This window comes from Tarenaya hassleriana, unplaced genomic scaffold (genome assembly GCF_000463585.1).
Source record: "Tarenaya hassleriana unplaced genomic scaffold, ASM46358v1 Cleome8, whole genome shotgun sequence".
Taxonomy (NCBI): Eukaryota; Viridiplantae; Streptophyta; class Magnoliopsida; order Brassicales; family Cleomaceae; genus Tarenaya; species Tarenaya hassleriana.
Genome location: NW_010970490.1, coordinates 876,862 through 891,358, shown reverse-complemented (window position 1 = coordinate 891,358; position 14,497 = coordinate 876,862). Strand labels below are relative to the sequence as shown.

Genomic DNA, 14,497 nt, shown 5'->3' with positions numbered 1-14,497 from the left:
AGCCCACATAAAAATGGAATAGTTATGGTCTATCTAACTGGTTTTCTTAAAATTAAATATTTTTTTATAATAAGAATTAAATTCAAACTAAATTAATATAAAAAACAAATAATTATTTTTTTCTGAAATCCAAATTACCGAGAATCCGAAATGGCAACATCCGTAAAAAAAAGCAAACGGACACAAACCGCCATACCGTGAACAAATAGAAGATTCGTGTTTCAGGTTATTTACTATTTTACCCTCACACTTCCTACAGGAATACTAAGAAGCCTAAATCTCGTCTCCACTGTTTGCTTCCTATGGAAATAGGGGAAACCTAAATGTCGTCTCCGTTGCTAATTAGTTATTTCTGCCACCTCTCTCTCTGTCCGACCGTCCCGTCCCGTCTCGTCCCGTCTCTGGGTGATTCTCTCGCTCGCTCGCTCGCTTGTGTTGGTCTTCAGTCTAGGGTTTGTTTGAATCATCTAGGGTTTAGGGCTTTCAGTAACGGACTTCGGTTTCTTAAGAATTTTTGTATCCCCCGCGTTCTCTCTGATCGTTTTCCAATTCCGGTTAGTGTTTGGCTTTGAAACTTTCCGGCGTATTTGAACTTATTTCTTGTCTCGTTCCGTTTCCCTGAGTTCCGATTCTGGGTACTGGATATAGCTTTTCTAAGGCAATGTGTTCTTATTCCCAGATTTTCCAACATTATTCCGCTTTCTGGGCGTTAATTCTTATCCGATTACTTTGGATTTCACAGGCTGTTCCTCCCCGATTCTAGTTGTTCTTATACAGTTATGTCTTTCTAGACCTAAAGAGATACCGGTGCTTGATTCATGCGATGTTTGTTGAAATATATTGCTTTGTTTTTCCTTGGAATATTAATTATTATCGATAGTGTTACCATTACCAACGCCTTCGAATATATGCCTCGCAGGTTTTCGTAGAGTTTTGATTAATTTTACTTAGGGCTAATCTGGGGCAGTTCTTAGACGGATACGAAGTAGTTCATCTTCTCGGTTTTATTGAGATCGAGGTACGGGGAGCTTATTTCTGTTCCTTCTCATCTGTTTGGCTTTCAAGAAAATTTAAGACAGGGAACATTCAACTCTTAAAAATTCGGAATTCAGTTCGAATTAATCAGCCTGTTCTTTGCTTGTGATTTTGGCAGCATGATGGGAACCGATAGCAATTTGGAAATTTTGCCACCAAAGAAAAAGATCAAGAAAAATAAAGGCACGAAACAGGTACTGGAATTCTAGAACATGGCTTGATAATGTTTGCAATTTTTCTCATTTTCTCTGTTGAACGATACTTGACTTTGTTTCCGCTGGACAGGTGCCTGAGAAGCTGGATTCGAAGGAAAATACGAAATTGAGCAAATCCCAGAAACGGAAGCTGAAGAAACTCGAGGTCCACTTACTTGTTTTCGGCTCTTTGTCCCCTTCTCGTATAGTCCGCTTTACTGTTATGTTGTATTTCTGTGTTGAACCTTGTTAGCATTTTTCACAGGAAGAGAAGGAGAAAGAAATCATGTTTGCAAAAAGCGCCGAGTTGTTAGAGTATGTCATAGTGTGCATCATTATCTTTTGTCTCTTTGGGCCAATGTTCTACCTTGCATGTGGTTTTGTTGTATGAAACGGGTGTTACATTTACAGGAAATACAAAATCTCTGAGGATGCATACTCACTTCTGCGATCTTCAAAAGTCATAGGGAGGGTATGTATTGCTCTTTTCTGAAGGGTATGATATCATGTTACATGTTTTTTAAGATAAGGTTTTATGATATTCTGATGTCCGCTTTCCTGTTCTTTTGGGTTTTCTCTTGATATAGGCAGAAACTAAGCTGGAAAAACGTCGGAGAGCAATGCAATTTTCTAAAGTTGGTCTGACTGCTCCACCTGGTGATGAATCTCTTGAGAGAAATGAAGATTGTCACTCTTTCATGACCGAACCAATGACACAAGAACATGCTGAGATGCCAAATACATGCTCAGGTTCTTCGTGTGTAACTGGGGAGTTGGTTCATGCTCCTGAACTTGGTTCAGAAGATGGACATGAAGCGAAGATGTCAATTGAAGAGGTTTGTGAACAGCTTGGCAGCAACCCTACTCAAGAAGAAACTGCTAATGTAATCATGGAGACCTCACCTCGTGGTGGTGATAAAGGCCCAAAAAGAAAGGTTTGTCATAACATCGGGAATTCTATGTTTTTTTTCAGTTTTATTTAAGATCAAGATGAAGCAATCAAGTTCTTCACTTCTGAAATTCAATGCTTTTCAGTTTAAATGGAGTAGATACTGTGGTATTCAGTTTTGCTATGTTGTGCGTATTTTCCCATCTGATGTCTAATAGCTTTGGCATGAAACAGGATGGTTCAGGCCATTATGACGATATAGGTGCTAAAAGAAACAGCCATCCCACGGAGTTCTCTGTACAGAGAACTCATGTTGCCCCATGTGTAGTCCATGTTTCCAGACCAACTGAAGTCGAAGAGAAGAGGAAAGATCTTCCAATAGTGATGATGGAACAAGAGATAATGGAAGCTATTAACTATCATCCGACAGTTATTATTTCAGGAGAAACAGGGTGTGGTAAAACCACTCAAGTTCCTCAGGTTGGTTGCTTGATGCTGCAACTTGTAGGTTCTCTTAGCTATACTTTTCTCAAATAAAAGGTCTTTATCTAATGCAGCTTTGCTTCTTTCCCCTTTCAGTTTCTTTATGAAGCTGGTTTTGGCTCAAAACAGTTCAGTTCTCGGAGTGGGATTATTGGGATTACCCAACCACGTCGTGTGGCTGTGCTTGCGACTGCCAAGCGGGTGGCATTTGAGCTTGGTTTTCGTCTGGGCAAAGAAGTAGGGTTTCAAGTGCGTTATGACAAAAAGATTGGGGACAACTCTTCTATCAAGTTCATGACAGATGGTATTTTACTGCGGGAAATTCAGGTATAGATGATTTTTCCTGTTTTGTTTTAGGTGTTTGGATTTCATTTGATTGACCATCGAATTCCCCTTGATTCTATTCCATTTTCTTCTGGCTGCATATGTATAGGTTGTGTCATTATAATTCTCATCGGTGATTTATTTGATTCTTCTATGCTGCAGAATGATTTCTTACTAAGGCGCTATTCTGTGATAATTCTTGATGAAGCCCACGAAAGAAGCTTAAACACGGATATTCTCATCGGGATGCTGACCCGGGTTATCCGACTCCGACAGGTTATGGGACAAAATACTCATTGGTCTTGGTGTCTATATATAAGATTTTTCTTTCCTACTTTTTGCTGAACCTTATATGTCATGATGGGCATCAGGTTTACTATGAGGAGCAACAGAAGATTCTGCAATCAGGACGCTCTATAAGCCCTGAAAACTCTATCATTCCCCTCAAGCTTATATTGATGAGTGCAACCTTGCGAGTGGAGGACTTCTTGTCTGGAAGAAGATTATTCCCCGATTTACCTCCCGTTATAGAGGTTCCCACTCGGCAATATCCAGTGACTATACATTTTTCAAAGAAGACTGAGATTGTTGATTATATAGGACAAGCTTACAAGAAAGTGATGTCGATTCACAAGAAGTTACCACAAGGAGGAGTGCTTGTTTTTGTTACGGGGCAGAGAGAGGTGGACTATTTATGCCAGAAGTTACGTAAGGCTTCAAATGAATTGGTTGCTCGAGGAGCTAAAAGGGGCACTTCCACCAGTGTTGATGATTCTCCTCAGATGAGCTCAGTTGATGGTGTTGATATGAAGGAGATCTCTGAAGCATTTGGGGATGGTTCCCATCATCAAAATAACAGGTTTAATTCTTCTGAGGAAGATCTTTCCGAAATGGCCGATAGCTTTGACAAGTCTGATGATGTGTACGAGTCAGATGAAGAAAGTGATTGGGAAACCCTTGACGACAACCAAGGAGACAACTTTATAGGTTCATTTGGAGAGGAGGGGAATCTGGATTCACTGAAGGCGGCTTTTGATGTTTTAGCAGGGAAATGCCAATCGAATTCTACCAAACAGGGCAGTCCTGTGGTAGTTGAAGAATATACAGGGCAACCCATTTCCAGTACAAAAGAGGTGGAAGAGGGAAAAGATACAACTTCATGTGGATTGCGTGTTCTCCCACTTTACGCGATGCTTCCTCCAGCGGCGCAACTTCGTGTATTTGAGGAAATCAAAGAGGGAGAGCGGCTTGTGGTTGTGGCAACTAATGTAGCCGAAACTTCACTGACTATTCCTGGTATAAAGTACGTGGTCGACACTGGTCGGGTCAAGGTTAAGTCTTACAATCCTTCCACTGGTATAGAATCTTATGAGGTGCAATGGATTAGTAAAGCATCAGCGAGTCAGCGTGCTGGGAGAGCTGGAAGAACCGGTCCTGGTCACTGTTATCGCCTCTATTCGTCTGCAGTGTTCAATAATATATTTCAGGATTTTTCCCCTCCCGAAATTACCAAAGTTCCAGTCGATGGGGTTGTTCTCTTGATGAAATCCATGAACATCGATAAGGTAAATCTTTTTTGGCAATATCCTTGAATTCCTGCTTTTATGTTACTTGAATTTTTATGTTATCTTTATGCTGCAGGTTGAGAATTTTCCATTTCCAACTCCACCAGAGTCGTCAGCAATTAAAGAAGCAGAACGGTGTTTGAAAGCCATAGAAGCTCTCGACAGCAATGGAAGCTTAACCCGGTTGGGAAAAGCTATGGCCCACTATCCGATGAGTCCTCGCCACTCAAGAATGCTTCTCACTGTTATTCAGATGATGGGAGATGTCAAAAGCTACTCACGGGCCAATCTCATTCTCGGATACGCAGTTACTGCGGTGGCTGCCTTAACACTGCCAAACCCCTTCATCATGCAGTTTGAAGGAGACAAGAGTGAGAAAAACGAGTCAGACAAAGACGAATCCCTGAAACATCGGAGAAAGGAGACAAGAGAGAAGATAAAGGCAGCCCGTGAAAGATTTTCCAACCCTAGCAGTGACGCTCTCACATTAGCCTATGCATTGCAGTGCTTTGAGCTCTCAGAAAACCACACTTACTTCTGCGAGGCAAATGGGTTGCACCTGAAAACCATGGAGGAAACGTCTAAGCTCAGACAACAGCTTCTGCAAATAGTTTTCAACCAAAACCGGAATTCTGGTGTCGAGGAGGAATTCTCATGGAGTCACGGCAACATAATAGACGTAGAGAATGCATGGCGGCAGACCACCGCTCCTGCCAAATACCCGCTTCTTCAGCATGAGGAAGAGCTAATAGGACATGCGATATGTGCCGGCTGGGCAGATCGTGTGGCCAGAAAGACCCGAGCCGCCGAATACAAAGCCTGTGCGGTTCAAGAACCAGTGTTCATACACAGGTGGTCATCCATTGCAAATGCAGCGCCAGAGTTCTTGGTGTACAGCGAGCTACTACGGACCAAGAGAATCTACATGCATGGAGCCACGAGGGTCAGGCCAGAATGGCTGGTCAGACACGCAAGATCTCTCTGCACGTTCTCTGCACCGCTCAAGGAACCGAGACCGTATTACTCAGTGAAGGAGGACAAAGTTTTCTACTGGGTGGTTCCGAGCTTCGGCCCTCATCTGTGGGAGCTTCCTCCTCACAACACGCCAGTGACCGATGAATTGGACAGTGCGGCCGTTTTCGGGTGTGCCCTTCTTCAAGGAGAGGTGCTGCCATGTCTGAAGGAGGCGAGGCAGTTAATGGCGGCTAAACCAGAGGCGATGATGGAAAGGGAGGCGTGGGGTCAGGAACGGATAGGGGGACTGGTGAGAGAGCTGAAGGAGAGGAGGATACATAGCTGGGAGAAGCTCAGAGAGACTTGGGATACGAATCCAAAGGCTTTGTATCGGGAGATTGAAGAATGGTTTCAGAAGAAGTTCCGTCAGAGGTTTGCAGGTTTCTGGGTGAGGATGCTACGTGAAGCTCAGGCCGAGCCTCGTCAACGGTTTGGGAAGAAGAAGATGAAGATAGCGTCTTAAATTTTCTGGCAAATTTTGATGGTTACTGCTGTGATTGCGTGTATTATTATCCAATTCAAAGGGGGCTGGTTTTTTGGTTCACTGAATGGAGAGTAAAAAGAAATATAGTTCATGAGAGGACGACCTACTACGGGGTCGTTATTATTGGTCAACTGAAATAAAGCGGATCCAATCCAATTATTTTTAAAAAAATTTATAATTATTTGATTTTTTTTATATTGAATTTGAATTGATTCAAATTGGTTTTATTTGGATTCAATTTTTAATAATAAAAAATATTATTTTAAATTTACAATTATTTCCCGTGTTAGAATTAGTTATTTTCCTCCAAAAATTATTATCATATTTTCTATTATAATTATTTCCTTTTTGTTGACAGTTGAAATTTGTAATGTTCATTATAGATGCATACAGTTGGATAAATCTGAACATACAATTGTGATTCAATAAAAAAAATCTATCCTTTAAATCTCGTTTTTCTCTATAGAAAATTAAATTATAAAAAAAGTATCCTTACTCTTATGGCTTATTTTTTTATTGTAAAAATGATAAAGAAATATTAATAACGAAAGTAGAATAAAATAATTTAACGAGCCATTAGCCATTACCCATTAGGGACGGGCCTATTGAAAATAGATTCATTTCGATACATCGTTTTGCCCCATGTAATATCCAATAGATGATAGCCACGTAAATTGATTCCACACGTGTGACGGACTTTTGAATGCCGGTAGTACACGTCAGCCTTCCGCACGTGCCACGGCTTCTCCTCCGTGACACTATATATATTTTTCTCCCTCGCTTCGCTTCTCTCTAACTCCCTCAAATTTCACCGTCTTCTTCTTCTTTTCATGAAACTCAGCAAAAAATCTCCCTGAAAGAGCTTCTGCTGCAGAAAACGAGGTATTTCACTCTCAGGCCACCGAGGTTCGTGTTGTCTTCTTCTTTGCTTTGTCTTATCGATTTGATCCGCTTCCGCTTTGCGGTCGAACCTGCGGAAGTTTGGGAGATTTAGATTTTATTTTGTGGCACTGCAGATTCTTTTATGACTCAGTATCATTTGCGATTCTTTTGAAATGAGCTGGAGACTTGTTCTTCGTGCTTCGGCGTTTTGTTTGATCTATTTGGTTTGGTGATGCCAGATCAGCGTCGATTTTTGTAGGCATCGTTTAAGGTGGAAGAAATGTAGATGACTTGTTTCGATGTGGATGCTTCGCGTAGTTGGATTGGCTTTTCCTGTCCCTTTTCTTTCTTTTTTATGCATCTGAACGCTTATTGGCAGATTTGTAGAAGTTTAGCAGATTCCGTCTGGTAGATCAATTTATACCATTAGATTTAGGGAAGAATCATTGACACGGTGAAGTTTTTATCTATTTGTTACTGTTTAAGTCTTGAAGTCTGCCTTCTCTCGAGTTCGAAAAATACTCCCAGATGATCGAAAAATGATACGAGTGTGAACAGATATGGGTTTGTGTAATTTTTCCGGTTGTTTTCTGCTGCACACAGCTTTGTTGAACATGCTGTATGGGTGTTTATCTTTTCACTTTCATAGCGATTTCTCAAGATCTACATCGAGTGACGCTTCTTGGCTATTTTACCAGGAAAAAGAAGGCGGTTCTCTGCCAATGGAATCGTGTGATTGTTATGACACGCAAGGGCACCAGGATGAACTCTTAGTGAGATATCAGTACATCTCAGATGTGCTGATTGCTGTTGCGTACTTCTCCATTCCTCTGGAGTTGATATATTTTGTGCAGAAATCCGCTTTTTTCCCTTACAGGTGGGTGCTCATGCAGTTTGGCGCTTTCATTATTCTCTGTGGCGCAACCCACTTCATAAATTTATGGATGTTTTTCTTGCACTCCAAAGCTGTTGCAGTGGTGATGACTATCGCAAAAGTTTCATGTGCAATTGTGTCATGCGCTACAGCATTGATGCTTGTTCACATAATTCCAGATCTTTTGAGTGTCAAAACACGGGAATTGTTTCTGAAAAGAAAAGCCGACGAGCTTGACAGAGAAATGGGCCTTATTCTAACTCAAGAGGAGACCGGAAGGCATGTAAGGATGTTGACTCATGAGATCAGAAGCACGCTTGACAGGCACACTATTCTGAGAACCACTCTTGTCGAGCTTGGTAGAACTCTTGACCTGGAGGGGTGTGCGTTATGGATGCCATCTAAAAGTGGTCTGAATCTGCAGCTTTCCCATACGTTGAACTACAAAATACAAGTAGGAACCAGTGTGCCAATAAGTCTTCCGACAGTCAACGAACTTTTCAACAGCGCTCATGTAATGCGTATATACCTCATACATGCCCTTTGGCGAAAATTGGACCTCTTGTTGGGAGATACACACCGCCCAAGTCAGTGACTGGTCTGATCTCTCGGGCAAAGGTTATGCAGTCATGGTCCTTATTCTCCCCGCAGATGGTGCCAGAAAATGGCGAGATCATGAATTGGAGCTCGTCGAAGTCGTAGCAGATCAGGTCCCATCCTTTCCAGGCTCCTTTGTTAGCACCAAGTTGCATTTTACGTGACATATCTCTATGAATGACTGTGCATATATATTTGTTAAAATCGTCTCTCTAAAACATACTCTAATTCTTAATCTTCTCTAAAACAGGTGGCTGTTGCACTCTCACATGCTGCAATTCTGGAGGAATCCATGCACGCTAGGGACCAGCTAATGGAGCAGAATTTTGCATTAGATAAGGCTCGACAAGAGGCAGAGATGGCCGTACACGCTCGAAACGATTTCCTAGCAGTCATGAATCACGAGATGAGGACTCCAATGCACGCAATCATCTCGCTGTCTTCACTCCTACTGGAGACCGAGCTGTCTCCAGAGCAAAGAGTTATGATCGAGACAATTCTGAAAAGTAGTAACCTTGTAGCTACACTCATCAGCGACGTCCTTGATCTTTCCAGGCTCGAAGACGGTAGCTTGGTGTTGGAAAATGAACCATTCGATCTCCAGGGCGTCTTTGAAGAGGTAACCTGATCAACCTTTTTCTTATGATTATTAATCTTAATCTGCATATTTCTTATAAGTCATATATATATATATATGAATAACCAAGATGGTTTGTTGTAATTTCAGGTGATAACTCTGATAAAGCCCATCGCGTCTGTGAAGAAGCTGTCGACGAATTTGATTCTGTCAGCGGACTTACCAGCATATGCAGTGGGTGATGAGAAACGCCTAATGCAGACGATCCTGAATATAGTGGGAAACGCTGTGAAATTCACAAGGGAAGGGTACATCTCAATTCTAGCCTCTATACTGAAACCAGAGACGTTGAGAGAGTGGCAGACTCCAGAATTCTATCCGGTCCCAAGTGACAGCCACTTCTATTTGTGCGTACAGGTAGTAATAAATCAATGAATCAATCACATAATGTACGCATGCATCATCATGATAATGATAATACAAAGTGGTGTAATGGTTTGGGGTTGATGACAGGTGAAGGACACAGGATGTGGTATCCACCCACAAGACATCACTTATCTCTTTACCAAGTTTGTGCAGCCACGTAGGGGTTCACACAGAAACCAAGCTGGTGCTGGCCTGGGACTGGCCCTATGCAAGCGGTGAGACACTCCTCCTCCTCCTCCCAAGGCATTACAACGCCTGATAGTAATAGTCGTCATATTAATAATAATTTAATTGATTAATTAATAATATAGCTAAGAGGAAGGGTTCGTTTTTGTGTGTTGATGATTGCAAAGATTCGCGGGGCAAATGGGAGGGCACACATGGATAGAGAGCGAGGGAGTGGAGAAAGGCTGCACCGCTTCCTTCATTGTCAGGCTTGGTGTCTGCAATGCCCCCACCCATTCAATTGCTGACAAATCTAAAAGCAGCCAAGGGATCTAGTGGTGATGATATGAATCTCTCTATTCTTGAATCTTGATCGCAATAAGCGTCAACGGCGATAGCCGAGGCCCATATAAAAACCATTGCTCTTGCTTGTTGTAAATAACTAACTAATAAACTTTTTTCACGTCTTCAAACGACAACTGCTACGAGGACGAGCTACCGCTTCTTCTTTTAAAACATTTCTCGCATCTTTGGGAATCATCCAAAGGTTTTCCATTGTGGCGCCTTTATAGCTTTAACATTACTTTACTTGCAATGAACGCGGCCCAAATGAAATACAAAAGGCACAACGGGGGACGTTGTTATCAGGAAATTGGAACACTTTTCACGTTAGAAGTGTTTTGTAAAAAAAAAACTAAAGTTTCACGGGACACATTGATGCAAAACTAATTTTACATTAGTAAAACCACAAATAGGGGAATCTAGTACATGAGACATACTCTTCACTTCTTGGACTTCTTTGAAGGCCTGCAAAAATAAATACCCCCAGAAGCAAAACAAAGGTGTTACATAACACATCGAAAGCCAACCAATCATATTCCAATTCAAACAAAAATGTATGCACTCACTCTGTTGTTTGGGCTGGAGGTGCAGTTGCTGCCTTGTCTCCTCCTGGACCCTATAGAAGACAAAAGCAAATCAATTTCAGAAGGATCAAAGATGAAAGGATTGAAGTAGTGTAAGTATACAGGCAACACTTAAGAAATGGTTTGGTCGGAGAAGGATTGCTCCTAATACCTGAGCAAGGCGTTCCTCCCGCCTGGCCATCTTCCTCTCTCTGCTGGCCTTGTTCTTTGCCCTCTTGGCCTCAAACTGGTCGGATAGGGTCTTCTCTCTGGCCTTCTCCGCCTTGGATTTGTGGATACTCTCCATCAGAACACGCTTGTTCTTGAACACATTACCCTTCACTTTCATGTACATGTCATGATACATGTGCTTGTCAATCTTCTTTGCCTCTCTGTACTTTCTGAGCAATCGTCTGAGAACACGCATCCTTCTCATCCACAGAATCTTGGTAGGGAGCCTAGCTTCCCTTGTACCTTTTCTTTTACCTAAATCACAGATATACAATTCGATTCAGCATAAAGAAAGTATTGCATCAAAACAGATTCGGAATGCGCTTACCATATCCTGAGTGACGCCCCTTTCTTTTGGCCTCCTTCATGCGACGTGCCCGAGAGCGAGAGTGGATCTTTGTCGGCTTCCTGATGATGAAACCATCCTTGACAAGTTTCCTGATGTTCTGGCCTGCAAAACGAAGGCAATAAGAAATCAAAAACTAGCATGATTCCATCCGACAGCACAAGATGCAATACACAATGACTAGTAGATAGGATACTGGTCGTACAGGTAGGGAACATTCGCTTTAGATGGCATGGCCTTCAAAAAGGAACAATATCTACATACAATGTATCTTCAAAAAACAAATAAACTCCTCTAGTACAAATCCAGATCTGTAATTGAAGTAGACCAAGACATGATACGGCATTAAATTCTACGTGGACGACCCTAACTCGAACAAAACCGATAAGCCTACAGCCAAACAGACCAACGCATAAACCAACAGCACAAACCACTCGTCATGAGCTCAAGATCGAGTCTAAGATGGAGAAAGAGTATCACGACAAACTCGAATGTGTTTGACAACGATAGCAACGCAAAGAAGATTCCTACCGCAAGCCAGGCTCATCGAACAATCGAATAAAAAAATACGATAGTTATCCGGAAGAAGAAAGAAGATCAAAATCTCGGGAAAACCCAACGGAACGCAGAAGAACAACATATGGAGAAGAACGTACGGGAATTCGCCATGGAGATTTCACTGACTTCATTAGGATCGAGCCAAACTTTCCCCTTCCCGCACTTGAGCACGCTTGCAGCTAGACGTTTCTGGAGCTTTAGCGACACCATTTTCGCTCCTTCCTTCAACCAGTGAGCAGCCGCTAAGGCAAAAGGAGAGCAGAAGAGGCTACAGATTAAATATATATATATATATGCCCGGGCAACATTTTACCTCTAGGGTTTCTGATTCCTGAGGTGACCTTATTGGGCTTTATTTGGGCTATTAATAGCTGCATAATTGGGCTGATATTTATTTTGTAAGCCTTTTACATTGTGTATCCATGTCTACTACTCATCAATCATCAAGCCCATTACATAGATGCCAATAACTTTTATTGTTATTAAAACTTGTATTAAAAAAAATGTTGTATATTAATTTTAAAAAAAAAAAGAGATGTATGTGTAATATTTTTGCAGACAATAAAATTGGGAATATACGTAGAATAAAAACTCCGAGTAAGGTAATGTTTGGGATTTTATAACAATATATTTCCTCACCACACTCTTCGTAAAGAGTTGGCACTGAGCAACATTCCAAAACGTTTTTTTAATAAAAGCAAAAAAACATATTCGGATTATAGTGTAGGATGGAATAAAGTAATTAAATAATTCAAAGTGACGTTTAACGGTGCATTGCATGAGGGGATGACGTGTCACGTTACTTGGCGTACAAACAAAGAAGAGTGTAAAATCGTACAAGTAAATCCTCCAACAACACTGTGAACGCCCACAGATACCGCCGCCGCCGCAGTTTCTCCCAAACGCCGCATCAGGTTTCCCCAATTTATTACTGTATGTGTGCATGTATACACTACGCGAAAATGGAAGTAATTTGATAACGAATTTATTGTGCGATGAAATTTAATATAATCTGTACTGTTAACAAAGTAATTTTATATCATGTAAAGCCGATTCAAATATTAAGAGATCTAATCATTTTAGAATGCTATATAGATTGGAATAAAAACACGAAAAATACAGATTACCATTATCAAAAAAAAGGAAATTACAATCGATAATCATAAGTTTAACAAAACATGAAATCGGGAGTTTATGACAAGAATAACATGACCGATCGACAAAATTCAAACAAGGCTCAAATTGTTGCTGGGAAATGAAACCGTTAAGCGATGGGGGACGCGGCCACGGCGTCCTCAAAGTTCCAGAGATTTCCGACGACGCTTACTTGTGCGCCGGCGTCGATCGCCGTCGAGGACTGGCCGTCGAGATACGGAATCTGATAGAATCTCATGTAATCCTCGTACGCCATTAGCTCCTCCGACAACCTCAGCACCTCGTTTTCCTCATCCTCCCCTTCTTTCGCTTCCGTCACGCAGCCATTGACCGCCGGCGGAGAATACGAAGCTGAATTCGCCTCGGAGTTCTCCTCCACTACAGAATCAGAGTGCATGGCGCTATGATCCTGATTCGTGTTGCAGCCGTCGGGGATCGGATTGAGACCGTCACCGAACCCGAAACTGGTGCTACTTGAATCGGCGACCGGAGAATTGAGGTAGCTGAGGTGAGAAATCGTGTCATTTCGGAGGTGGTTGACGGTGGGGGCGGACAAATGGGTGTCTTCGTTGGGGAAATTGACTTTGGCTTTCTTGCCGCGAATTTTGATGGCTTCACGGTCGTAGGCTCGAGCAGCTTCTTCGGCGGTGTTAAAGGTGCCGAGCCACACCCGTACACCTTTTCTCGGATCTCGGATCTCGGCAGCCCATTTGCCCCACGGCCTCTGCCTTATTCCTCTGTACAGATTCTTCCTCTGCCTCTTCGGTTTCTTCACCGCCTCTTCAACTTCGCCTGCTCCAAGAAATTCCCCAAAATCAGAGGAAGGCGGAGAAAGAAATAAGCTGCAAACGACGAAACGTAGGAATACCTGAGACGGGTTGATTCCTCTTGATGGAGACAGAGCCACCGCGTCCGAGTCGACTCAGATCGGACTCGAACTCGCCGACAATCTTAGAGAATGAGGAGTGCGGCCAGAGGTCGGCGGCGGACACACTTCGGCCGCGGTTCCGGATGATGAAATCTGAGATGATGGCACCTCCACACATTTCCTTGTTTCCCGTTGAAGCAGAAATCCGAAATGGGCGATGCACCTAAGCAATGGTTTGAGGTTTTGTTTGAGTAAGCAAAAGGGTTTAAGGGTTTAGGTGAAAAGGATGAAGTTTAGGAACGAAGAAGACAACTGACGCTTGTGTTGGGAGGGGAAGGGCCCTTTATATAAAGCTTTTGTAGTGTGTGACAGTCAGAAATTTGGCGGCGGCATCGAACTTTCCTCATCTCTGTCTTACATCAAATTTTTTTCCCAATTAAAAAGTATAATTATTCTCTTTTTTTCCACGTCTGTGATTTTAGAGGTAGGAAACGAAATTGATTATACAATAAAAAAGTGAATTTTATATTAAATAATAATGGTTAATTAGAACGCACTTTCATTTTCATCTATTAAAAACCAAAGAGCAACAGAGGACACGACCAAGACAACTTGTGTTAATCTAACACCGTTGCTCTTCTAGAACTCGACCCACTTGGATCTTGAACAATACTCGTCCGACATCCCCCCAACTTTTAATTTATTTTAAAAAAATATTTCCCCGACGTTAAACAAACTTTCTTCTGAAATGCATGCGTGACATAAGCGCATACGTGTTGAAATTTTCGTGATCAAGCATCAGTGACTCGTACACACATCGAACGTACGCAAGTACCAAATGTACGCTCTTTTAATGGCCGCGTATATACTTAATTATTTGTGTATATATACATACATATTAAGGATTTTAAACCATAAAGCACGT

General features: G+C 42.0%; 4 protein-coding genes across 5 annotated transcripts; 2 read left to right on the top strand and 2 right to left on the bottom strand.

Moving 5' to 3' along the window:
* The first annotated feature begins 309 nt into the window (after positions 1-309).
* On the top strand, positions 310-6,119 carry LOC104802184 (ATP-dependent RNA helicase DEAH13). 2 transcript variants are annotated; one of them, XM_010525660.1, is made up of 12 exons: positions 310-405; positions 920-1,018; positions 1,154-1,229; positions 1,321-1,395; positions 1,495-1,544; positions 1,641-1,701; positions 1,817-2,164; positions 2,353-2,598; positions 2,698-2,928; positions 3,088-3,201; positions 3,297-4,490; positions 4,567-6,119. In XM_010525660.1, exons 3-12 carry the CDS (start codon positions 1,155-1,157, stop codon positions 5,965-5,967), a joined length of 3,795 nt encoding a protein of 1,264 aa, XP_010523962.1. In that variant the 5' UTR covers positions 310-405; positions 920-1,018; position 1,154; the 3' UTR covers positions 5,968-6,119. The 2 variants fall into 2 exon arrangements, with proteins under 2 accessions (XP_010523962.1, XP_010523963.1); XM_010525661.1 differs by lacking the exon at positions 310-405 and adding an exon at positions 425-554.
* A 790-nt stretch (positions 6,120-6,909) lies between these two features.
* On the top strand, positions 6,910-10,254 carry LOC104802182 (ethylene response sensor 1-like). Its single transcript, XM_010525658.2, is given in 7 exon segments — positions 6,910-8,264; positions 8,267-8,329; positions 8,332-8,454; positions 8,592-8,960; positions 9,069-9,335; positions 9,432-9,559; positions 9,698-10,254. Coding segments are annotated over 7 exon segments (1,770 nt in total). The 5' UTR covers positions 6,910-7,592; the 3' UTR covers positions 9,846-10,254.
* Positions 10,131-11,813, bottom strand: LOC104802183 (60S ribosomal protein L19-3). The gene is made up of 5 exons (XM_010525659.2): positions 11,648-11,813; positions 10,974-11,096; positions 10,587-10,900; positions 10,418-10,467; positions 10,131-10,316 (listed from the first exon to the last, which is right to left on the bottom strand). Exons 1-5 carry the CDS (start codon positions 11,757-11,759, stop codon positions 10,292-10,294), a joined length of 624 nt encoding a protein of 207 aa, XP_010523961.1. The 5' UTR covers positions 11,760-11,813; the 3' UTR covers positions 10,131-10,291.
* Positions 11,814-12,645: 832 nt separating this feature from the next.
* LOC104802181 (ethylene-responsive transcription factor ERF071-like) lies at positions 12,646-13,905 on the bottom strand. Its single transcript, XM_010525657.1, has 2 exons — positions 13,573-13,905; positions 12,646-13,496 (listed from the first exon to the last, which is right to left on the bottom strand). Exons 1-2 carry the CDS (start codon positions 13,748-13,750, stop codon positions 12,814-12,816), a joined length of 861 nt encoding a protein of 286 aa, XP_010523959.1. The 5' UTR covers positions 13,751-13,905; the 3' UTR covers positions 12,646-12,813.
* Positions 13,906-14,497: the final 592 nt, after the last annotated feature.

Coding starts and splice junctions, on each gene's coding strand:
- LOC104802181 (XM_010525657.1), bottom strand. CDS start 13,750: ATGTGTGGAGGTGCCATCATCTCAGATTTCATCATCCGGAACCGCGGC. Junction 13,497..13,572: donor GAGGAATCAACCCGTCTCAG/GTATTCCTACGT, acceptor TTCTTGGAGCAG/GCGAAGTTGAAGAGGCGGTG.
- LOC104802183 (XM_010525659.2), bottom strand. CDS start 11,759: ATGGTGTCGCTAAAGCTCCAGAAACGTCTAGCTGCAAGCGTGCTCAAG. Junction 11,097..11,647: donor AATCTCCATGGCGAATTCCC/GTACGTTCTTCT, acceptor TTCGTTTTGCAG/GCCAGAACATCAGGAAACTT. Junction 10,901..10,973: donor GGGGCGTCACTCAGGATATG/GTAAGCGCATTC, acceptor TCTGTGATTTAG/GTAAAAGAAAAGGTACAAGG.
- LOC104802184 (XM_010525660.1), top strand. CDS start 1,155: ATGATGGGAACCGATAGCAATTTGGAAATTTTGCCACCAAAGAAAAAG. Junction 2,599..2,697: donor AAACCACTCAAGTTCCTCAG/GTTGGTTGCTTG, acceptor TTCCCCTTTCAG/TTTCTTTATGAAGCTGGTTT. Junction 3,202..3,296: donor GGGTTATCCGACTCCGACAG/GTTATGGGACAA, acceptor GATGGGCATCAG/GTTTACTATGAGGAGCAACA.